This window comes from Hyaena hyaena, unplaced genomic scaffold, assembly GCF_003009895.1.
Source record: "Hyaena hyaena isolate Hyena2069 unplaced genomic scaffold, ASM300989v1 scaffold_836, whole genome shotgun sequence".
Classification (NCBI taxonomy): Eukaryota; Metazoa; Chordata; class Mammalia; order Carnivora; family Hyaenidae; genus Hyaena; species Hyaena hyaena.
In genome coordinates, this window is record NW_024081464.1 from 508,423 (window position 1) to 531,480 (window position 23,058).

Sequence of the window (23,058 nt, forward strand, 5' to 3'; positions counted from 1 at the left end):
AGAGCCCAATGCAGAGCTCGATCCCCAGAAACACAGGATCGTGACCTGAGCCAAAACTAGAGAGCCAGAGGCTTAGCTGGCTCAGCTATCAAGGTGCCCCTCTGATTTCTAACTTCTCACATCAGGAGTCACACTTCCCATGCTTCTGGAGCGAGCCTACCTCTGGGGGAAAGAGAAGTCGGGTGTTGACAGCCAGTGGGATGGCTGCGGCTTCCTGTTCCCCTCAAGAACTGGGTGGCATTGTTGCTTAGGATTCTTAACCAGGACCATGCAAAGCCACAGCTCTTAACCAGCAGTGTAAATCAGAGACGTAGGGAACTGAGAATACGACACACAGGCTCTGCCTCTACCCCGTTCCAACACCGGAGGGGACACCAGGGAAAGCCAGCCCTCTACCAGGACACCTGGGTCATGGCATCACCAACACACCATGCTCGTGTGAATCCTCACGCAGGTCACCGCTGGCTTGTAACTGGTAAAACATGGGGGACACCGGTGTTCTTAGCTCTTTAAATAAGCAGGGGCAGGGCTTATCAGGGCTTGAGGCAGTTTAGGCGATGAATTTACAAAGCAGGGTGGATGAAAATGACAGGGACCTAAGGAGACAGAAACCCTGGATTGTAAGTGCGGCTGGGGCAGTGAGAAGTTAAAGTAGGCATGTATTTAGTTCCTCCCAACTGAGGCAAGAGACCTCCAGAAACAGGAAAATGTGATTCCGCAGAGTAAGGACAGACAGCAGCTCCAGGTCTATGGACAGTGGGATCCCCCCGGGAACACGAGACGTCACGTTAAGGGAGCAAACTTTTATTGGCACATTCCTTTCCTTGTTAAATTAACAGAGTGAAGCAGTGATTTGAAACCGTGAAAACTGGCTTCTCCCAGATGCATCCCACTGTGTCAGGCTGGCAGGCCTGTCCGGTGCCGACGCCCAGGTGTGTGGTAAGGAGACGGCCTGTGGAGCAGGCCAGCTCTTCCAAAGGCTACTCTTCTGTCCACATGACCAGCTGGGGTGCACACAAAAATAAAACTTCTATTTAAAAAGGAGCCATGCCATGGAGAAGACCAGAGAGGGGGCACGGCACTGTGAAGCTTGAGGGACGCGGGGGCCTTGGGAGAATGGCCTTCTCCCTCCAGAAAGCTGCCCCGCTGTTTTTCCTTCAGAACCTGTTTCCAATGCAGCAAGCTCCTGGCTCAGAAGCACTGCTGCGGGTGGGGACCTGTCCTGCGAGGACGTCCACTTCCTATTCCTGTGGAAAGCCCGCAGGCCCATGGGGGTGTCCGTCTCGCTCCCGTGTGCGTGGGCCCGGGGTTGGGGGGGCGGCGTGGAGGTGGCGGTCGCAGGCGTCGGAAAAGCAGGCACTACGCGCAGCTAGTCTAGGGGGGAGGCTCGCAGTGCCTGCAGCGGGCGCTGACATGGTCTAGGTGTGCACGGAGACAGCGGGTCCACCGAACGGGCCGGGGGGATGGCAGGCCTCGGAGGGGTCTCCTTGGAAGACAGTCTGATGGTAGACGCGAGGTTTGGCCCGGTCCTTCGGGCCCTGAAACCTCTTGTATCTCATCTGAACGCAAAGAATAAAAAACATTCCTCCCCTCCATCACGTCACCAGCCCACCTAGCTTAATTTAGGGAACAAATGCCCGGGGGCTGGCAAGACCAGTCCTGCCGCAGATCAGATCCTTTTCCAGTACTGCTCAGTGCATGGGATTCCAGCCACAATTTCCGATTCGATGCCACAGTGATCCCGTCCCCGGAGGATTTTAAAGAAGCCTGGAGAGCAAAAGTAGCATGCCTTTAAAGTGTACCTTGGGTTTTGAGGCTTGCCAGAGTACTCAGACCCACCCCAGAAACACCCAGGCGTGGCAGACCCCAACCCAGCCCCGAAGCAGTCACCAAATCACCGCTGAGGAGCCCTACTGCTGTCCACTGTTTGCCCAGGAGCCTGACGCCCCAGCACGAGGCCTCGGGACACCACCCAGCAGACCCCACATAAACCGGCACTGCGCCCGGTGCAATGGGGCAGCTGTGAGGGCGCCAGCGACGTGAAGCCGAGTCCTGGTCCATGCTGCCCTCTCAGGATCAGGGTCTCCCTTACGGCAAGGGAAGCCCCAGCTCGCTAGCTCCCGGAAGCCTGGACGGTCACAGCTGAGCCCCGGCCTAGAGTTAGGAGCTGTGTACCAGGTAGAGCAGAGAAGGAAAGAGCACCACACCGTCCTGGCTCACTACACCCTGTTAGCAGGAGGAGGGCCGCCACTCACCGTTGTCGCCCCAGTCAGTGTTCCAGGAGTTGCCAACCAGCCAGTAGGGGGTGCCATTCTCCACGCCCCAGCCCAGGATGCGGACAGCGTGGCCTCCCATCATTTCTCCGGTGACATGCTGGTACACGCCTAAGGGAAAGCCCATTCGGATGCAGACTGGGCCGATGCGCCCTTTCCCACAGCTTCCCTGCAACTCGGGCGGCTATCCTGTCCGGACAAATGGGGTCCAGAGGGCCCATCAAGCCCTCCTGAGAAACTGCCTGCCAACAGGGTTATATAAGAGGACTGGTGTTCCCTCAGAAGGCTCCAGCGGCTCCCACCATGTTCGGGAATTATTTAAATAGGTTTTTGAAAGCCCAAAATTCATACGTTGAATAAATATCAAAATGTGCTTGTTGGCTGCCTTTAAAACTAAAGTTATAAATTCTAATGTAAGGAAAAAATTTAATGTTAACAAACCAGTTATCTGTTCTACATACAGAGACTCCACGTGAGGACTTATTTGTCAAAAGAGTTCTGTAACACTGCCGCCCTGGGATACACCCAGAAGAGAAGGAGACAGGCTGGCTTGCTGGCAGTGAGCATCGGCGGATGAAGAAAGGTACAGGCTGAGGTGCTCATGGGCCTGTCGAGCAGGCGATCCCCTCACTGGTGAATCACTCTGTCCAACTGAAAACGCATCCTTTTATAATACGGGGGTGGGGACGGGGCTGTTAAACACTACCAGCTTTTAACTTTTCCCTTGCCGGACTCCTCTTCCTTTATCCAATGAGATTTCCTAAAAGTTGAGAGCTTTGAAGTTCTCCACCTGGCACAGTGTAAATGAGACAGAAGTGGTCGGCTAGACTGTTCATCTAGGATGGGGGGTTTCTAAGAGAGCTGTCCTGATTCCCACAGCCTTGCACACAGCCGGGTGCTTCCTGTCTCCTCAGCCATGGAACATGAGGCATGATCCGGGACGTGGCCAGGACAAAATGTTGTCTTCTTCCTTGATCAAGTCCTGGTGGTCCCCTGGAACCCAGACCTCCCCTGCCCCCGCTGCCATTGGGGGCCAACACATACCAGACTTGTACATCAAGAAGTCTGAATACACAGAGAAGGCCCCCTCCACGGGGCCATTTTTGTAGATCTCAGCCATAATCTCCTTCTCATCGTTGGACACGCTGTAGGAACTGCATCCTGGCAAATGAACCAGCAGAGTGGGGGTGAGGTGTGCTTCCCACGGTTCCCTCGGTCAACTATGCACTGATTTATAGGGGGATTCACCCAGCCTGGGGGTCAGGGAAGGCTTCCCCCGGGAGGAACGATGGAGTGGGACCCAGAAGCCGAGATGTGGGAGTGCAGAGCTCTGTGCCAGGAGAGGCAGTGAGCAAGAGACCCTGGAAGAAGGGTAAAGTGGTACCCAGGATACTAGGCCAGACAGATTACTCCCCTGTAAAGCGAGGGGTCTGGTCCCTTCCAACTCTGAGGGTCTGTGACTCTAAAACGACAGGAATCCTGAGGCCAAATTCAGGACGGAGACAGGCAGAAATGCAGTGTGCTGCTCCCTCTGACAAGAGAGTCATTCATGACCTTCCTTTCTCCATCCTGTGTTCCTGACTCAGGCTCACTTGCCCTGGCCTCTCCCTTCCTCTGGCCTGGGAAGGGTGTCAATAGGTCCCCAACCCAGGGTGCTGGGTAGCCCAGGCCCCACCTTACCGTAGTGCTTGTCTTCTTTGTAGGATGGGGTGTACCCGGGTTCACAGATCTTGCTGCACTTGGGGGTATCCCCCTCCCCTGTGCATGGGGGCCGGGAGCCATTCACGTGGTGCTCACAGGGAGGGATGGAGTAGGGTCTGCAACCTGGGGGGATCAAGTGGAAAGGAGGGTGTCAGCTGACAGCTTCTTCAGGAGCCCCTTGAAGCAGAGGGCAGAGCCGGGGCAACAGAACGGTAGGTCAGGTCTGCAGCACTCACTGCACTAACTCTGCCGCGGAGGGGACTGCCTTCTCCTTCTCCAGCCCAGTGCCCTCCGCCCTCCACCTTCACTATGCACGAGGAGCCCGTTACTATACGTGGCTTATGAAATCCATCTAACCAGGTATGGGCTGATGGCAGACACTCACCTACATGGGAGTCATAGAGGCCACCGGAAACCAGGCCTTGTTTTGTCCAGAAGTTCCAAGCTTCAGCAGGAAAGCCCCCATTACAGCTAAGAGAAGAGGCATTCATTGAATTCATTGTGAGAGAAGTTCTAGCCGCTCCCAGACCACTGCCTGGGGCCTCAGGGTCAATGGGCAACCCACCACTGCTTTCAGCACCTGGCCCAGCAGCTCTGCTGGGTCCCGGCCAATCCTGCTTCATCCTCCCTGGGCTTGTCACTTCTTCCAGGGAATCGCCATCACCATCCTCAACAAGACGGAACGACTCTGCTATTCCTGTCTACCCCAAACTAGGCTGTGTCCTTCCTGGAACACGGAATACACACTGCTATTCTCTGGCGTTTAATACAGAAAATGCTAAGGCCAAGGGCTGGCTTAGCTGGTGTGAGGTGAGGCCTCAGCACTGGTTTTTAAATTCCCAGGTATTTCTAACCTGCAGCCACATCTGAGAACCACATTGTAAAACCAAGGCCAGAGCTAGCAAAAAGGCAGGCTTCTTTCTCAAAGACAGAAAACAGACCCCAATGCGATTACATTTCCTTGAGCAAGAAGAGGGAACAAAGAGGCCAAAATCCAGGCATGAGCACTGAAATTTAAGCACAAATTCCGAGGCCATCTGTGTCGTGCCTGGACCCCACCACCCACACCCAGCGCTGTGGGGCCAGCCTGGTTTTAGGTGGCTCCCAGAAAGCGGCAATCACGACAGGCCTGCTTCTGGACTCCCCAGGTCCAAGCTGTCCCCAGCAAAGGACCATTCTCTGACCTGTTCTCAGGGAGCCCTCAGCCACCTTCCAGGGGGCCTCGGCCTGGGGTCCCGGCTCCCACAGTGGGAGGTGCTGTTTCACACTCACCCATCCCCACACTGGTCACCACAGCAGGTGAGCATGTCCTCGGCTGACACCTCCACATTGACGTGCCCATTGGTGAGGATGCAGATCCGGTCAGAAATGGCTTCCACGGCCCCAAATGCCTGCAGGAAAACAAGCCCTGCACAGGTGAGCCCCACCAGCCACCGCGTCAGAGGACCACAGAGGGCAGCTCAGACCCTGCTGACTTGTCTCTCCTAATGTCAGTGAGGGGCCTGAGGCTCACGGCAGTCTTTAAAATTAGGACACCCACCCGCCTCAAATCTCTGCCTAGGCACTCAGTTCACTTCTAAACGTGGTTTCTGTTATAAAACACAGCTCATACAAAGGACAGATACTGTATGATTTCACCAGCACGAGGGATCTAGACTGGTCAGAAAGAGAAAGAAGCGGGGTGGTTGCTGGGGGACAGGGAATGGAGGGTTCGTGTTTATTTTCCATTCTTATGAGGTGTCAAGAGTTGTACGGAAGGACCATGGTGACCGCATTCACAATAATGTGAATGTACTTAACGTCACTGAACCGTACACTTAAAAATGGCTCAGACAGGGGCGCCTGGGTAGCTCAGTCAGTTAAGCATCTGACTTCAGCTCAGATCATGATCTTGCGGTCTGGGAGTTTGAGCCCCGCGTTAGGCTCTGTACTAACAGCTCAGGGCCTGGAGCCTGCTTCAGGTTCTGTGTCTCCCTCTCTCCCTGCCCCTCCCCTGCTCACACTTTTGTCTCTCTCTCTCTCAAAAATAAATGAAATAAAAAATTTTTCTTAGTTAAAATAATGGCTAAGATAGCTCAGGTCAGGATCTCATGGTTTGTGGTTTCTGGCCCCATGTCGGGCTCTGTGCTGACAGCTCAGAGCCTAGAACCTGCTTTGGATGGTCTCTCTCTCTGCCCCTCCCCGGCTTGTGCTTGGTCTCTCAAAAATGAATAAACGTTAAAAAAGAATTTGCTGACCAAAAATGGGTAAGACGGTTAATAGACCACGTGAACTTTACCACAGTTAAACAAAATTAAGACAGCTCATTGATACAGAGGGGATCTCTCTCCACAAGGCACAGTAGGAATCAAAACTAATGGTATTTGCTGATGGCCTGGGATAGTGCGTCAAAGAGAAATAAAAACAGCATCATAGCACACACATGGGGCACACTGCACACAGGGTGCTTTGCACACCTATCTATTCTTCTACCACACATCTTCATGATTTTTACATTGACAGAAACAGAGGCTCAGCAAGTTCGTGTGACTGGCCTAGTCACGGCTGATCTGACAGCTGCCATCCCCCCACCCACTCCAGCCCCTCTCACCCAGCAGGAGCCACAGGAACCCTGGTCTCGGATCTCTTTGATGGTCGGGCAGTTAGGCCACTGTTCCCGGGCATCGAAGCTTTCGGGCAGAACCATGTCCTCGGCAAACGAAACTCTAGTAAAGGAAGGCCTCCGTGAAAAGCTCGCGTGTCACAGCCCACCCCCACCCCTGAGGAGCCAGGGCTGTGGGCCACCACCTGGAAGGGGAGGCACAGGGGAGACAAGCCCACGACAACAGCTGCAAGACTGTCCCCTGCGAATTTTGTAGAACCAAACCAGGAATCCTACAGCTCAACACAACTTCTCACTTCTCATGCTCCTTTCTAGTCTTACTTTCTGGGATATTTTTCAGGACTTTTGGCCACAAGGTCCACAAAACTGTGTTTGTACTCCCCTCAACACCCCACCCCCCCCACCCTGGGTCTGCCCGGAGTCCTCGCATCAATTTTAATATCTTCACCACCATACAAAGTCCCATAGCTTTTCCGTCCGCATTGTCAGAGATTTCTAATGCTTCCTATGAGAATAATGTCTACATGAAAACACCCACTGCAGAGTTCTCTAGAAAAAATGGAATATTAATGGAGATCATACGGCTTTTCTTAAATTATCCTTAAGCCATTCAAGACACACAGGCACGCAGAACCAGACCTGGGAGACACCTGCAGCAGAACAAAACACGGGCACTGGGGGCTGGGCCCTGTCAGGTAGCGCCCTTGGGGCTCTGGGGAGGGAGACCTGTGGGTGCCAAGGAGGCCTTCTCTCTTCCTCCTTCCCGCCGCACCCAACACAGAGCTGCGGTCCCCATGGCAGTGGTGCAGGTGCAGCAGAGTGCCCACCCCCCCGGGAGCAGGCACTCACCTCTGGGGCAGCTTGGGCCCACCCAGGAAGGTGCCGCACAGCCTCTTCAGGTAGCTGGGGTCCACGTGGTGGAAGTTGTGTCCAGCCTGGAAGAAAGCCCCACCCACAACAGTTAACAGTGTCTAGAGATGGGGGTGGATGGAAGTGTGCACGCTGCCCACCCGCAAGGCCTGACGAGGCCAGGGCTCCCACCCAGCTCAGCAGAGCAAGGGGCATTGGGGGCACTCCTGTAGAACAAATGTGTCCCCCCAGATTCATGATGAAGCCTGCCCCCTGATGTGATGGTGTCTGGAGGTGAGGCCTTTGGGAAATGATCAGGTCATGAGGGTGGAGACTTCGGAGTGGGATTCATGTCCTTATAAAGGAGACTTCAGAGAGCTGGCCTGCCCCTCCCACTAAGTGAAGACACAATGAGAAGTCACCCGTCTGGAACACAAGAGCACCCTCCCTAGAGCCCAACCACGCCCTGGTCCCCCGAGATTGTTCTTCCAGCCTCCAGAACCACAAGCTATACATTTCTACTTACAGGCCTCCCAGCCTGTGGGATTTTGTTATAGCAGCCTGAACGGACCAAGACAGGGACCCCAAGAGCAGGCCACGATCAGCCTAGAGTGAGCCACACGGGCAGCACGCAGCTCCCAGACCAGGGGGCGTCTTCTCTGATCTGCTACATTTGCCGCTGTCGAGAGACGGCTCTGCAGCCCTGAACATGGCTGGCTCCTCCCTTCTGTGTTCCTGCAGCCCTAGGCGTGCAGGCAGGGCAGGATCAAGGTGCTGCCACTGCTGGTGAGCACAAATGCCTACCACGGTGGGGCTCAGGCCTTCCCGATTGCGAGCACTGCCAAAGCTGGTTTCTCACCCAGTGCACCTCCATGCGCGTGTGCACACGCGCGTACACACACACACACACACACACACACACACACACACAGAGGGAAGGGGGCAGGTAGGCATGAACCTGAGTGGCCAGGATTCTCAATCAGCCCAACTGTCCAGGACATAGTGTCCTGTGGGCCACAGCTTCAGCCACCTCCCTTGCGAGTCAGAACGCACAGACCGATGCCCAAAAAGGGGCACGCACAGAAGTCCCCACAGCTCACCTTCCATGTAGTGTTACGTTTGTTAACATAGTTGACCAGCTCATCTGACAGGGGCTGGAAAGGCAGGCTGCTCTGGGCGTTGGTCAGCACCACCAGGCAGCCAAGAGTGGCCAGGAGCTGCCACATTTTGGAAGCTGGATCTCAGATTCACCTAAAAAAGAAAACACACGAGATGTCAGGACGCTTCTTTCAGTTCAAGTGCTTACCATACACAAGGGTGCCATCTCAGAGCATGGTTCCAGGGCCAGAAACCACCCAAGGGTCAAAACAGCCACGTTCTCTTCCCGGCTCTGCCATCTCTGCCCCTTTCTGTTCCTGTTTCCTCTCCTGGAAGGCCAGGGTGTGGTGGCAGCGCCCACGGGCTCCCAGGCCTCATCTCATCAAAATCCCAACCTACGCCCATGTCACAGGGCCATGCTGCAGACTGAACATTCGTGCCCCCCACCCCCCAAATCATGGTGAAATCCCAACCCCACTGTGGTGGGATTAGGAGGTGGAGCCTGTGGGAGGCGATCAGTCATGAGGATGGAGCCCTCGCGATGGAACTAGTTTCTTGTAAGACATGCCAAAGAGCTCCTCCCCCTTCGGCCCCGTGAGGACTCCGCAAGAAGCATGGTGACCTGGAAGAGTGCCCTCACCTAACCATCCTGGCACCCTGGCCTCAGGCATCCCCCCGTCATCCAGAACTGAGAAACACAGTTCCGATTAGAAGCCACCCAACGTGAAGCACTGTGTGGTAGCAGCCCATGGGCTAAGGCTGGCTGTGTACGCTTCTCCAGATGCCTGGGAGCTGGAAGAGAGAAAACCAAATGGCCGCGTTGCAGCCAGGCCCCTCTGCAGCTGCGCCCAGGTGACGCATGTGGCTTGGGTCTCGGGGGCTGTTCTCAAGCCGTGTCTGAGTCAGTGCTGTTCCCTGGGGGGCCTGTGGCCATCTTGGGAGCTGTGAGGATAGCTGCCCACCGACCTGCTGCCTGTCATAACCCCCGGGCCCCGGCCACTAGCAGGACCCACGACTCCTTCCATAACAACTCCATGACGCAGGTACTCAGGCTGAACTGACCTCATGCCCTCCCCCCTACTGCCAAGCCACCTCTCCATGGTCTGCAGAACCAAGTCTTAGAGACCTTTTTCCAAGTCAGTGCTCTGAAAGAGTACACAGCCTCTGAGATCAGGTCCCAAGTGGAGGCCCAACAAGATAAAGAAAATACAAAAGAAAACACACTTCATGAGCCACCTTCTGGACATAAAACAAGCAAAACACAAGCCAGCCCAGCCCAGTGCGTGCCAAACCCAGCAAAGCCAGGGAAGCCAGGCTGGTTTGGCCGGTGGCACGAATCCAGAGTCTTCTGGATTGTCCAGCCAGCCAAGGGCTCGGTTTCCCAGCTCAACGTGGCAGCCTCCAAGAAGGGAAACCATCCCATTACCACCACAGGCCGTCGACCTTGGACGGGCTTGAGAGTCAGGGGCCCAGCAGCTTCCTGCTCGGCCTCTGAATCAGCACTTAGGCAAGTGGCTCTAATGAAAGCAAGAAATGTTCCAGTGTCACGGCACCATGGGCCCTCTGAGATGCCCACGCAGCGGGGACGGGGGGTGGGGGTGGGGCAGAGGATTTCCTGTCCCCAACCTCCGGGGCTTCCAGAGTGAACCACCTCCTCCAGGGTCACGGGGTGACAGGAAGATGCACCGAACATGTCTGAAGGAAGGTTTAAACCTGACAGTGGCCTCAGCGACAACTCACCCTGAAGAACAGCTGTGTGATGGCGGCCAACGGTTCTGGAAAAGAGCGCTGATGGAGGCCTGCCTTCTGGGGCAGGTGGTACCTTATAAAGCCCTGGGTGACCCCTGCCCAGGGACAGTCAGGTCAACAAAACAGACCATTCAGGAGCACCTCCTACATGTGGGTGCTCAGAGAGTGCAGTACGGGTAGGTGAGGGAGAAGCATGTGTCGTAAGCATGCTCGCACGACTGCACCTCGGAAAAAATAAAGAGGCTGAATCTTTACACTTGGTTTCTTGCACACGAGAAGTGTTACATGGAACAAAGGTCTTGAATAAAAATGGAAACCGTATAAAGAAAATAAATACACTTTAAATAACGTAATATCGGAGTGAGATACTGAAGACTGACATAAAACAGAACCCTCAAGGGACGATGCTTGCTTACGTGCAAATAAGGCCACTCTTCTAGAAAACAAAACAAAAAGTGACCGACTACAAAATAGCATTTACATACATGCAAGGCTTCATTTCCTTAAAATGCAAGAGGCGCCTAAAAATCTAAAGGAAAACAGGAGTGCCTGGGTAGCTCAGTCAGTTGAGCATCTGACTCTTAGATATTGGCTCAGGTCATGATCTCACAGTTCAGGGGGTTCGAGCCCCCCGTCTGGCTCCACACAGGGATTCTGTCTCTCCCTCTCTCTGCCCCTCCCCTGCTCATGCTTACTCTCTCTCCCTTTCTCTGCTTCTGTCTCTCACAAAATAAAAAACTTAGTAAACTTAGGGAAAAAATCTGAAAAACAGAATAGAAAAATGGCAAAGGGGCACACACAATGAAGTTATTAGAAAAAGAACTACAAATGGCCAGCAAATATTAAAAGATGCTCCACCACAGGGAGGTACAGATAAAATTAAGGACTGGAAAAGGCATACAGCTGGACAATTCCTTGGGGCAGGAGGAGGGGGTTAGGCGTGGGGAAGCTGATGAACCCGGTGGAAGGTGCAGCCATAGAAAGGAGGACCCGTTTCTTTTTTAAAATTATTTCTTAATGTTAATTTATTTTTGAGAAAGAGAGAGACCATGAGCGAGAGAGGGACAGAGAGAGAGGGAGACAGAGAATCCAAGGCAGGCTCCAGGCTCTGAGCTGTCAGCACAAAGCCAGATGTGGGGCTCAAATTTATGAGCCATGAGATCATGACCTGAGCCAAAGTCAGATGCTTAAACAACAGAGCCACCCAGGGCACCCCCGACCGTCTCTATTAACTTGGTGATCTGCACACCCTTTGACTCAACAATTTGACGTTCAGAGATTTATTCTACCAGCCTCAAATTCACAGATACAGTTATACAGATTTGTAATACACAGAATATTCAGTACACAAGACCAGAAACAAAGCAAGTGTCTAATAACAGAGAAACTGTGAAGTTACAGTAAATGATTAATAGAATCCAAAGCAACCATTAAGATACGAACTAGCTGAAGCGAACCACATTGTACTAATAAGCAAATAAGCCCAAGATACACATAAGTGGAAAAGAGCAAAGAGCGGGTGAGTCACGATAAGTGTGAGACCATTAAGCAATGTACATGCCCGTTACCATTACCAAATGTAAAATATCAAGAAAAACATGAAAGCAGTATCTGCGGCAGGGAGATTTATTTTCCACTAACCTTTTTTTTTTTTTTTAAATTAAATGAACATATTATATTCAAAGGTTTGGTCTTTCAGGAAGGAGAGTAGTGGAGCTACCAAACCCCTGAGCCCAAATGCACTTCTAATTGATTCCCAGTCAAAAGTGAGGACTTCTCCCCGGTGACTTTCTGCTCAAAACAGGAACACCTTCTTTCCAGTGACTCACAGCGACGCTGGTGTTCACATGACCACATCAGGGACCCACATAACCTCCAAACTGTTAGGTAAATGTCTATGTCCTCACATGGTGAAAGGGGCAAGGAGCTGAGGTCTTTTTACATTTTTTAAAAGTTTATTTATTTTGAAATAAAGAGAGAGCGCTGATGAGCAAGCATGAGTGGGGTAGGGGCCAAAAGAAAGGGAGAGAGAGAATCACAAGCAGGTTTCATGCCAGCAGTGCAGAGCCTGATGCAGGGCTCAAACTCACAAACCACAAGATCATGACCTAGGCCAAAATCAAGAGACAGACACTTAACTGACTGAGGCGCCCCCGAGGTCTCTTTGAGAACTTCTGGGCAGAGAAGCAAAGCGGTCAGATTCCTTCCTTTGTCACGACGCCCTCTGAATTAGGTGGTACCTTCGCATTTCCCCAGACGTAAGACTCTGATGCACAAACACTAAAGCATACGCTCTGGGCACACGGGCATTCACACCCATGCCAGCAGGCTGAGGCCTGGCTGGCAAGCCCATCAGAATCACACCCTATTCTCGGCTTTCACCGTGACCTGTCAGGGGTGACAGGACTGTGGCTGGGTCCTGAGCCAGGCCCAGGGGGATGCTCCCAGGGCACTGTCACATAGGAGTGCCTCCAGGTGGCCCCCTGGGGCTTAGCCATCTGCTGAGTCGTTAAATCAAAAGTGGAGAATGGGAACAATTCCATGGTAGTTTGGACTTTACACAAGACTCCACTGGTTCTTCTGGTGACAGATAACACAGCCACCACCCATCTCCCAGACGGTTCTCAGTTCCTGCACTGACAGCTGCCATGGCCGTACCCAGGCCCAACTCCTTACTAAGGTCTGCCAGGCGCCCCCGAAGGGACACTTTGGTGCACTTGCCCTTTTCTTTTGGTTCCACAAGTCCTCTTGCAAATTTCTTGTCAACTTCATTCTCCCTACCTTGAGTCAGGAAGAACCAGGGGCCCCAGTGAACTTCAGAGAGGTGAGCCTGGAGGGCGGCAGCTCAGCTTGAATCAGACTCCTGGACCCATTAGGACTGAGCACTTGGGAAGCTCTTCCTTTCAGATCAGCACTCCAGGCACAGGGCTGTGGCATTTGGGAAAGTCTGGTTGAAGTGGTCAATAACTCTGGTAGCCTGTGGGCAGGAGGACCCTTGGGCTTGGAGTTGGGAGACCTGGATTCAGATCTTCCACTTACACAACTGTGCACCCTTGAGTCCCAATCTGCACTGAGTCTCAGTGTCACCACCTGTAAAATGGGGTTAATGACCATTCACTGCTCCAGGAGGAAATCAAGCGTGTCAAGAGGGTGGGCAGAGCCCCTGGTACAGTGCCTGCTCTATAATAAGATAGCAACAAAGGGCTGCTCACTTGCGCACACTCAATTCCCAGGTCCAACTCCCTTCCCGGCTTCCTTCCCTCCCTCTTCCCTTCTTTCCCCTGCTTCTAGCCTGTGCCAGAGAACTCCAGTTCACTCCAAATCCATCCACAATACCTCTCTATCACATTAATTCAGAAGAGTCTGAATTAAAATGAGGTTTTAACTTCAAAAGAACTCCAAATGGGCTTCCATTTTGAGAGTCTGGAGACTGGAGCCCAAAGAATATTAAATCAACTTTCTCCTCCTTGAAGGGGACACAGATGTCCTGAGAGCAGTAGCAATTTCAGTCCAGTGAGCGCCAGTCACCTTTCTCTCTGCTTCCACACAAAGCATGCACACTGAACAACCTATGTGCCAACAGTTAAAATAAGCTTGTTAACATCGGGCTCTGTGCTGACAGCACGGAGCCTGGAGCCTGCTCTGGATTCTGTGTCTCCCTCTCTCTCTGCCCCTCCCCTACTTGTGCTCTGTCTCTCTCACTCTCTCAAAAATAAACATTACAAAACTGAAATAAATAAAATAAGCTCATTAACAAGCTGTCATGAGTTCTATGGCCTTCGCATGAAACAGAGCCAGATTTTGCTTCCCCTCTTTTGGGCAAATACTTCCCTTTTAATTTCTCAGTTCTGTGTTTTGTTTTTTTAAATTACAGCAGAGAATGAACAAAAAGTCCTTATTCTGTGAGAAAAGAAGGGCCCAAAGTGGATAAGAACACTTGCAAGTCACCAGACTCCCTCCCAGGGCATGGGATGGTGGAGGGAACAGCTGTGGGCCGATGATGCTTCTAGCCCTTGGTCAGCTGGTCTTCCTGGGTAGGCCTTGGGTTCCACTATACCCCTCTGCCATTTTGCCAAGCCAATCTCTGGCTAAAAAACAGAGGCTCTCACATTTCTTTCCTCTCCAAACCCCTGTGGCACTTAAGGGTTTATTATATGAAAGCACACCTCACTTAAGTTCTATAGAATGTCATCATGTGCAAGAGACCTGGGGCCAGCTGCTCCTATTAGCCACACTTCTCCAGCCCCTTATAGCAGAACCATTCCCCAGACTACTTTGAAGCCATTCCTGGGACTAATATAGACCTGGGGACTCTGCAAGGAGTAAGAATAAACACAGGAGAGGAGCTGATGCCAAGTCGCAGAAGGCTGAGTCCCGATAACCCTAAGGACATGCAATCAGTTTGTACCACCATCAAGCTTGATTTTTACAAAAGCTCTCTTATGTGACTGCAGAACCCTCAGGTAGATTGGATTCTAAATCTGTACTGAATTTAAGGAGACCAGACGTATAGATCTGAAATCTCCAAATAAGCCAGTGGTAATCTTGTGGCCCATATAGAAGATGAATGGATGCCCACCACGTCTTCTATCCCACACTTGGCTCGTCCCTGTCCACTGCTGCTGTTCATATATTGCCAACCTTTTGCACAGTTGGCTCTAAACAATCAAAACCTGAGTGATTTTGCCAACAGCCACAAACTAAAGTTGCACTGTAGCTACGGTTTAGGGGGAAAGTGGACGGGCGGGAGGGTTGTGAAGACTGAGTGGGACCTTGCTAGAGAATTTGTCAAGCTTCTTTCTCTTCCACGAAGACTTATCTTGTCTCTTGCCGTCACTACCAACCGTTGTTCCTGAAGTTTCGACCACTTCAGTTTACCTACACAGCGAAACCAGGCAGATCTTCACTTCCTCTGACTTCGACTTGCCCAGTTACAACTCTGTGCTGGAGCGGCTGCGGCGCCCACACATGCCTTCATCTCAGATTCGCTCCGACCCTGCCTTTGAGTCTGATTCACAGCCTTGATAGGTCTTTCGTGGTTCACGTGGTTCACGTCTTTGCTCCTAATGGAAACGCGTTTAACTACTTTGTGGTTTACAATCTTTAAATTTAAAAGAGCACAACAAAAAAGGCTCCTAGTCTGTCTCCTCAAAGCTGTGATGGTGAGTGGGCAGCAGTTGCTAATCTGTCCTCTAGAGCCAGGATCCGCCGAATGCCCCCAAGCAACTCCTGAGTGACCCAAAAAGGTGTCCACTGCAGTGGGCCCCCAACTGTGCAGCTAACAGCCCTGTAGGCCCCAGGGGAAGCAGTGAGGAGGCCCCACCCGCCTCACCCACTGAAACAGTTCAGGCCATTCACAGGTACTTTCCTTGCTGCAACCCCTGCCAACCATCTGTCCAAAATCAGTGACTAATTCCCAGCAGGTCGAGCAGGGCGGGCCTCCTCAGAGCTCATCTGCCACAGTGCCTGGAAACCATCTAGCTACAGTGCCCACAAATGGAACACTGCTTAAGATCAGCCACAGCAGCCCACATCCTGCAAACAGAAGAGAATTACTGCCTTCGGCTTAAAACAATGGACCCCAGGAAGGCCATCAGCAGTTGAAAACTTTCGCATTGCTGAGGACCAAAGGGATAAGGGGAAAGTTCTGGAACTTTTGCTCACCAGCTGGGCTCAGGAACTCTGATACTAACGGACATGCTAAAGGGGGCACTGCACTCTCATGTCTCTGTTTCTAACACGGGCATTCTGCCTGGATTCTGAAGGACCTTAGGACTGCTTTATAAAGTGTTCAGAGATGCCTGGAGACTGAAATGAGCTCAGGGCCCCATGCCTCCCCAGCCTGCAGGGGCGCAGCAGCCCTGTAATTCGACTGCAGGCTAGATCACATCTCCTGCTGGCTGGTGGCTGAGGTGGCGGAGGCTTCGGCAGTGCCAAACACAAGTGACAGAAAGGCCTTGCCCTCCGGCTCGATCTGGGTTCCTATAGAGGCTCCAGGAAAATGTACTCACCTCACAAGGCTGCTGGGAGATGTAAGGAGATGGGCTTTTTGAAAGCGCCTTCCACGCAGCCCGGCTCAGAGCAGGCAGCCCTTGTAACGTGCCACCGGGACACGGCTGTGGACTCACTAGAGAGGGGCGTACACATCGCTCTAGTCACAGGCCACTGAACTCTTGACGTCCCAGGCTCAACCTTTATTCCTCTCAGAAGTACATGGAAACATGGATGAAAAATTATAATCTTCCTACCTGCAGCAGCAAGTCCTCGAACGCTGGTTTACCCTGCTCTCTTGACCCCCAGAACCACGCCCGCCCAAACGCAGAGAGGGCTAAATGGCGTGAGAGGCTGGCTGCCGGCTGATGTTTGAGGAGGCCGCAACTCTGGAGCGGCGGAGGCCTTGGGCTGGCACTGACTTCCCGGGTCTTGCGCAACCTGGAGGCCATGCGCCTTTTTATGTGTGGGCACATCCTGCCCATGTCCAGGTCGGAGGGTCGTGGAGATGCCCAGCCCCTGCTGGGTCTTTTTGCAGAGTAGGTGCTTTACACTGGATCGGTTTACTATTTCGGTGGGCTCTCTCCCATCCTCCTCCCCTCAGCCCTCCTGGTAACTAGGTTATCTTGATGACCAGACCAAAGTGAGTTACTGGCCTGGTAGAGACAGATAACAACAGTCAGGATGGCAGGCATGCAGCTTTCTCGGCGTCGGCATTCATAAAACAGTAACGCTGGAAAGGGGCCTTTGGGTCTTCTATAAAACTTCTGTTTGATAACATGGGAGGGAAATGGGTGCTTGGGAAAACAAGCGAGCCCTGAGGAGTATATCTGAGTAGGGACAGACAACTGGCCACAGCTCAAACCCCAGGAGAAATTCCACCTCAATTATTTTAGTGACCTCTGTCATGTCACAAACTTGCAGCAGCCTCAATATTCTCATCTGGAAAGTGGAAAAGTCAAACTACAGTACCCCAAACACACATGCATCCTGAACTAAAAAAAAAAAAAAATTAGAAAATGTTATCTAATTACAGAGAAGTCCAGATACCTGTTAGGATCTAGAGAAACCTTAGTAAGTTCTCACTGTTAACAGACACATTAAAACTACATACACAGTGATCAAGGACAAGAACAGAAAACCTCACTAAACCAATGGTTTCCTGGGAAAGGAATTTAATTTGAATTCCTGGAAATAAAAATTCAATCAGCAACACCATCTCAAGCCCATCGGGTTGGTAAAAATTAAAGTCTGGTAATTGCTAGTGGTGGTAAATGAGGAAGAGGAACCCTCAAGCCCTCTGGTAGCCCCTACTGATAACACGTCACTGGACAGCGCTCGATCAGTGTCTAGCAAAACGGAAAATGCACACACACCTTATGACCTAGCAATTGGTGGGGTTACTGTAGTGCTTCCGTGACTGGTGAAAAAGTAAAAGCTAACTGTCCCTTGGTGTATACTGTGCATTGGAAATGAACTAGATCTTCAGGTAGCAACATAAATAAGTCTCACAAACACTTGTGGAAAGGGATACACCGCAGCCCAAGTACCATTATTTTATTTTCCCCCCTAACTCGAGTATTATCAATTTTAATAACATTGTTCACAGATTGATACAAAGTATTAAAACCACCCCCCCCCCAAAAAAAAGGGTGCAGGAGAATTCTAAAGAAAAGAACAGACAGGAGCCAGAATGTCTCCCAAGAAGATCAGAGGCAGGTCCCAGAGGGTAATGGAGCCAACAGGCTGCAACCTGCCTCCTTCAAAGGGGAGCTGTGACCAAGAGGAAATGCGCTCACCTCGGAACCGACACAAGCCTGAGGCCTGGAGGCTGCAGGGGCTGTGGAAAAGGTTTGGGCATGAGGCTTGAGGTTAAAAATGAGATGGAGTGAAGTCTAAATATATAATGGCGTTTGGTTCCTAGGTCCCCTTCCCTATCCATACGAGGATGGAATAGAAACATTAATTAACAGCCATGAAAAGAGGATTTATCGCCCACACACCTTTTCTTAGGCAGCTTCAGGAATGTGTGCTGAGCTTAAACCAAGAGGTGACGCTATATTATATATGGGACCAGGCGCAGACACTGCTGCAGATCAAGTATAATCAACACATACTTGCGTGTGCCTCGCCTAGACTCCTCTCCGTGTCAACTCTCTCTACACGCCCGATTTCCATCCTTCTTGATCTGGAAAAATTTCCATTTCTTTAACATTGTCCTTATGTGAAACTATCTAAAAATAGGCAGCAGACATCACAGCCCTCCTTCCAAAAGACTTCAGTTCTTCCCTCCCTAGGACAGGGAAAGTCTACACAACCACAACTCATGACCACATTGAAGAAAACCACCCAGCAGATGCTCGAAGGCTCCTTTGGATGTGCTCTCCATGGCCTCTCAATCCAACTGCCAATAGCAATACAAAATCTCTTACCCCTGGGACGTGTGCAACTAACTTCTTACCCCAACTCCCAGATCCTCTAACTGGGGAGAAAAAGAACCAGTCTAGAAGAGGCCTCAGCTCAAGCTGCTGAATCAGCAGCACACCTGCGGCACATCCTAAAGCCCAAAGGCCTGACCACCCGACCAGTTCAGAAACGGTTGTCCTCACCCAAGAGCAGGGCAATTATTGGAGCCAGGGCTGGACTGGCCCTCAAAGTCCCCCAGATAAGGGATCTATACCTTTCCACTCCCCAGCTCTGGGACAGATGCCCAAAAAAGATTTGAGCAGAACCTTTCTCCAGGGCACCTTCAACCCTCCTTTGGGAAAGCTACTGCCTGGGGGGGGGATCGGGTGGAGCTCAGCCCCTTTTTCCATAAACTTCAAGGGCTCTGGGTCACCATCATCAGCGCCAACAGAAAACAATTCTCCATTACATTAAGAATGCTATGGAAGAAAAGCAGCCTTTACTAAAACAGACCACTTCTAAGCCACGTCACCTGTCACCTTATAGTTCTGAATCTATTACAAAGTCAACTGGGCGAATGTATCTCAGCTGTGTTTGCCTCTGGCGGAGGCACTTGAGGATTCGTTTTCTAAGGTAACAAAAGGAGCTCGGGCTTCCTTTGAACCCACGGGAGGTGAGGGACAGGGTAAGAGTCCTCCCTGCCCCAGCCTGTTGGCTTCCTCCAGCCTGGGGAAGAGGATGATCTAGGCCCACAAAGAAGGTAAATCCAATTCACATCTACCAGGACGGCCAGCTGCTACCCTCCGACTCCCTCTCCCAGGCCTCCAGAGTCACTAACTCAGGGAAGATGCCCCAGAGACTCTGCCCTGCTTTCTCCTCTCCCACACAACCCTGGGCCTGTGGAAGGCACCGCCTCCGCTCCACTGCGGTAGGGAGTGGCATCGTCCGTCCCCTCCGCCCCGGGCTCCCAGAAAGAGGGGGGCTGGAGCCCCCACGCCCTTTTCCTAGTCTCCCAACTTGCTTCCTGCTTAATTTCTCCTCCCATCGGTGGACTTAGCTCAACATGTGGCCTCCACCCGACTCCACCCAGTTCTAGGGTCCAGTTTTCCCGTTTCTATCTCGTGGGGTCCCTGGAATCGTGTGTGGTCGTGTGCAGAAAAGTTCCCCGAGCAAATCTTTTGGAATAAAAAAACAGCTGCACGGAGACACTATTTTATCAGCAATTTCCTGAGGAAACTGAGGCCCAGAAGCTCACAAGGGGCTGGGGAGCTAGATTCTAGCCGGAAAGTCTCCAGGATCCAGGCCAAACCCTTCCCCGAAAGCTCCTCCCCCGGACTCCCCCGCAAACTCCCCGGCTCCGCCGGAGCTGCTTCCCAGACTCGACCCTGGAGCCGGGCGGATCGTGGGGTCGGGCTGAGCCGACCCGGGGTCGCGAACACAGCCCTCGGGGACGGGCCGGCGGGTGCCTGCTTTCCGGCCGGGGTCCGGGGCGGGTGCCAGGCTGACCGCGTGGGATTGATTGTTTTTTTGTTGTTGTTGTTCTTGTTTTTTGCTTTTCTCCCCACACGGACTTCTAGAAGTGTGTGGGCTACCATCCCTGCCCGCCCAGCTGTGACAGCCCAAGGGTCCCCCCACTTCCCGCCGCCCCGGGGATGCCTCGGGACGGCGCCTGGGCCTCGCGGGGGTGCAGAGGAGCCCCGTCTCCCCGTCCCATCGCCAAGGTCACTTCCACCGCAGTGGCGCCGCGTTTCCACCGCCCCCCCACCGCCCGGACTCACCGACTCAGCAGCCGAAAGCCTGGGCCTGCAGCCAGCGAGCTGGGGTACCGGTGCCGAGCAGCCGCCGTAGCTTCCCGGAGCCGGCCCCCGCGCCTATTTACCGCGCCCGGCTCCGCCCTGCGCGCGCAGCTGACTCGCCACGTGACCGCTGCGAGCCCGGGGCCTGCTGGCCCGCCCCATCCCCCACCCCGGCCGGCGGCCCGCCCCCGCGCCCCGGGCCCCCCCGCGGACCCTGCGCCCGACTCGGCTCCGAGAGCTCCTACGCTGGGCTGACGGGACGCTCCTGGCGCCGCGCCAGGAAGAGGGGCTCCGAGCCTCGTCGGCCTCTACCCTTACGGATGGGGCCAGTGGGGAGCGGAGGGGAGATGCAGGTGGCCCTAAGGGCCGCTGTCCAGCCGGGAGAAATTCCCCAGGGGCCGCCGAAGCCTGAAAGCAGCCATTCAAAGCCTGATGGGTCCCTGCTTGGGGGAGGGAATAACGTCCTTTATTTCATTCTTTCAGAAAGCGCTGCCTGAGTTGTGGGTATAGTGAGAGTAGATCTCCCAGAAGAGCCTTAAAAGTCTCTTTTAGCATGGATATTCGGAGAACGTGCCTATAAAATAGGCCGGCTATATAATAATCAATGGGCATGAATTTCAGAACCTGAGGCAGGACGTCCACGGAAGAGAAGGATCTTAGGGGCAGAAATGTTTGGAAGAGGGGTGCCAGGAGACCTGTCCTAAAGGGGACCCTCACAGCAAGTACACTGTTTTACTTGGAGTTTATTCGGGGAGTGCCTAGGGAGGCTGATGTAGAAGGTGGGGTGTCTCAAGACCCACCCCCTCCATGAATCCCAGGGCTTCTAATCCTTTCCGACAACTTTGGTAGGTCGGTATAATCTCAGTTTTATTCCAGAGGCTCAGGGAAGTCCAGTTTATATCCAGGTGCTTCTGGTAAAAACGAAAACAAAAACAAAAAAACTCTAGGTCTGTAGTTCTTGTCCCCAAGAAGTCCTGGCTGATAGCTGCTGCGTCTTGGAGATGTCTGGCCATGAGCTGTTAGTCCCTGTGCCTGCCATGGCAGGTCAGAGAGAGCGATCTGGACACATACACTTCTACCTGTTTGGTCCCAATTAAAGATGGGAGTAGAGGTCTCAGAGTCCACTCACGGTTACTAAACCTTCAATTGAGTGGAATAGCTGAGGAGCTCCCAAGAGTGGGGAAGAAGGCTGGCCGCCAAGATGGCCCCAGCTGCAAGCTTCCTAGGTCATATCTTGAAAACCATGAAGGCTAGACTGCAAATCAGTGTTTTTGATGGGGTTTTGGAGTGATGGTGGGGTTCAGAGCTGACGGCCAAGAAAGAATTCTTGAAGACATCTTTGGTGTGAAAAAGGTGATTTTATTAACGCATGGGGACAGGACCCATGGGCAGAAAGAGCTGCGCTGGGGTTGTGAAGAGTGACTGGTTATATACTATGGAGTTGGGGGAGGTAAAGTCAAGAAGTTTCCAAAGAGATTTTCTTATGCTAAAGACTCACAGATTACTGGAGGCCTAGCTATTGTCTAGCTAAGGTTGTTCTTTCCTCTAGCAAAGCATTAACATCAAGACTGTGGGGAGTTCCTGGACCCTACACTATTGATAGGATTGCCTTTTTCTGGTAAACTGGTGGAGATATTTTTAGTTTAACCATTTGGGTTTTTTGTCCTTTCCTGTTTTGGGGTAGCCGGGACTGTCCAAGGAGTATCATACATGTCCCACCTGGGGGCAGGCCCCCCCCCATAATGGCCCTTATAAAAGGAAGCCATGGAAGACACACAGATAAACATGGTAAATCCTCATGGTAACAGGAGAGTGGGCAGTACTTTACATCGCCTCATTAAAAAAAACTTTTTTTTGTATGTTTTTATTTATTTCTGAGAGAGAGACAGCATGAGCAGGGGAGGGTCAGAGAGAGAGAGGGAGATACAGAATCTGCAACAGGCTCCAGGCTCTGAGCTGGGTGTCAGCATAGAGCCCAACGCAGGGCTCGAACCCACGCACCGTGAGATCATGACCTGAGCCAAAGTTGGACACTTAACCGACTGAGTCACCCAGGCACCCCAACATCACCTTATTTGTATGATGTTTTGAATGGGTGCCATTATAGAGATAGAAATCACTTTTGAAATAAAAAAGAGATAACCAAGCACCGCCAGAGTAGAATTGAACCCTCCCTACCACATCTGGGAATGCTTCACAGAGAAACGAACACCACATAACTTGTTTGTTCTCCTCGCTGCCCTCACTGGATCTTCACTCCAGGAGGACAAGGATGTTTGCCTGTAGTTAAAAAGAAAGACATGGGCCCACAGTGGAGTCATTTGCCCCAAGGACAGCAAACAGGACTTATCTGCAGGTCCCATCTCCCCAAGAGTGGAATTTTTTAAACTAATCTATCTGGAATTTCTGGTCAGCACCAATGAGGTAATCTGTCACACGGACCCTTTCGATGCCCTCTCCCCTCCAGGAAGATGACATTACCCACCTAATAAGGGCCCCTGCCCTCCGTCTAAGGGAAGGTTACCTTGCCTGGAACAGTCTTTTCTTTTGCTACTAAGCTTTTGCCCCAGACCCTTTCCTGTAAAAAACCTTC

The 23,058-nt window shown here is 52.3% G+C and overlaps 1 protein-coding gene across 3 annotated transcripts; it reads right to left on the bottom strand.

Annotated features, from left to right (window-relative positions):
- Positions 1-788: 788 nt before the first annotated feature.
- Positions 789-20,549, bottom strand: CTSB (cathepsin B). 3 transcript variants are annotated; one of them, XR_005525952.1, is made up of 11 exons: positions 20,448-20,549; positions 8,526-8,676; positions 7,426-7,511; positions 6,565-6,679; positions 5,247-5,365; positions 4,360-4,445; positions 3,954-4,097; positions 3,318-3,434; positions 2,256-2,384; positions 1,613-1,767; positions 789-1,004 (listed from the first exon to the last, which is right to left on the bottom strand). XR_005525952.1 is itself a non-coding variant. In XM_039219727.1 (10 exons), exons 2-10 carry the CDS (start codon positions 8,649-8,651, stop codon positions 1,670-1,672), a joined length of 1,020 nt encoding a protein of 339 aa, XP_039075658.1. In that variant the 5' UTR covers positions 8,652-8,676; positions 20,448-20,549; the 3' UTR covers positions 789-1,669. The 3 variants fall into 3 exon arrangements, 2 of the variants coding, with proteins under 2 accessions (XP_039075658.1, XP_039075659.1); XM_039219727.1 differs by having other exon boundaries at positions 789-1,767; XM_039219728.1 differs by lacking the exons at positions 5,247-5,365; positions 7,426-7,511; positions 8,526-8,676; positions 20,448-20,549 and having other exon boundaries at positions 789-1,767; positions 6,565-6,638.
- Positions 20,550-23,058: the final 2,509 nt, after the last annotated feature.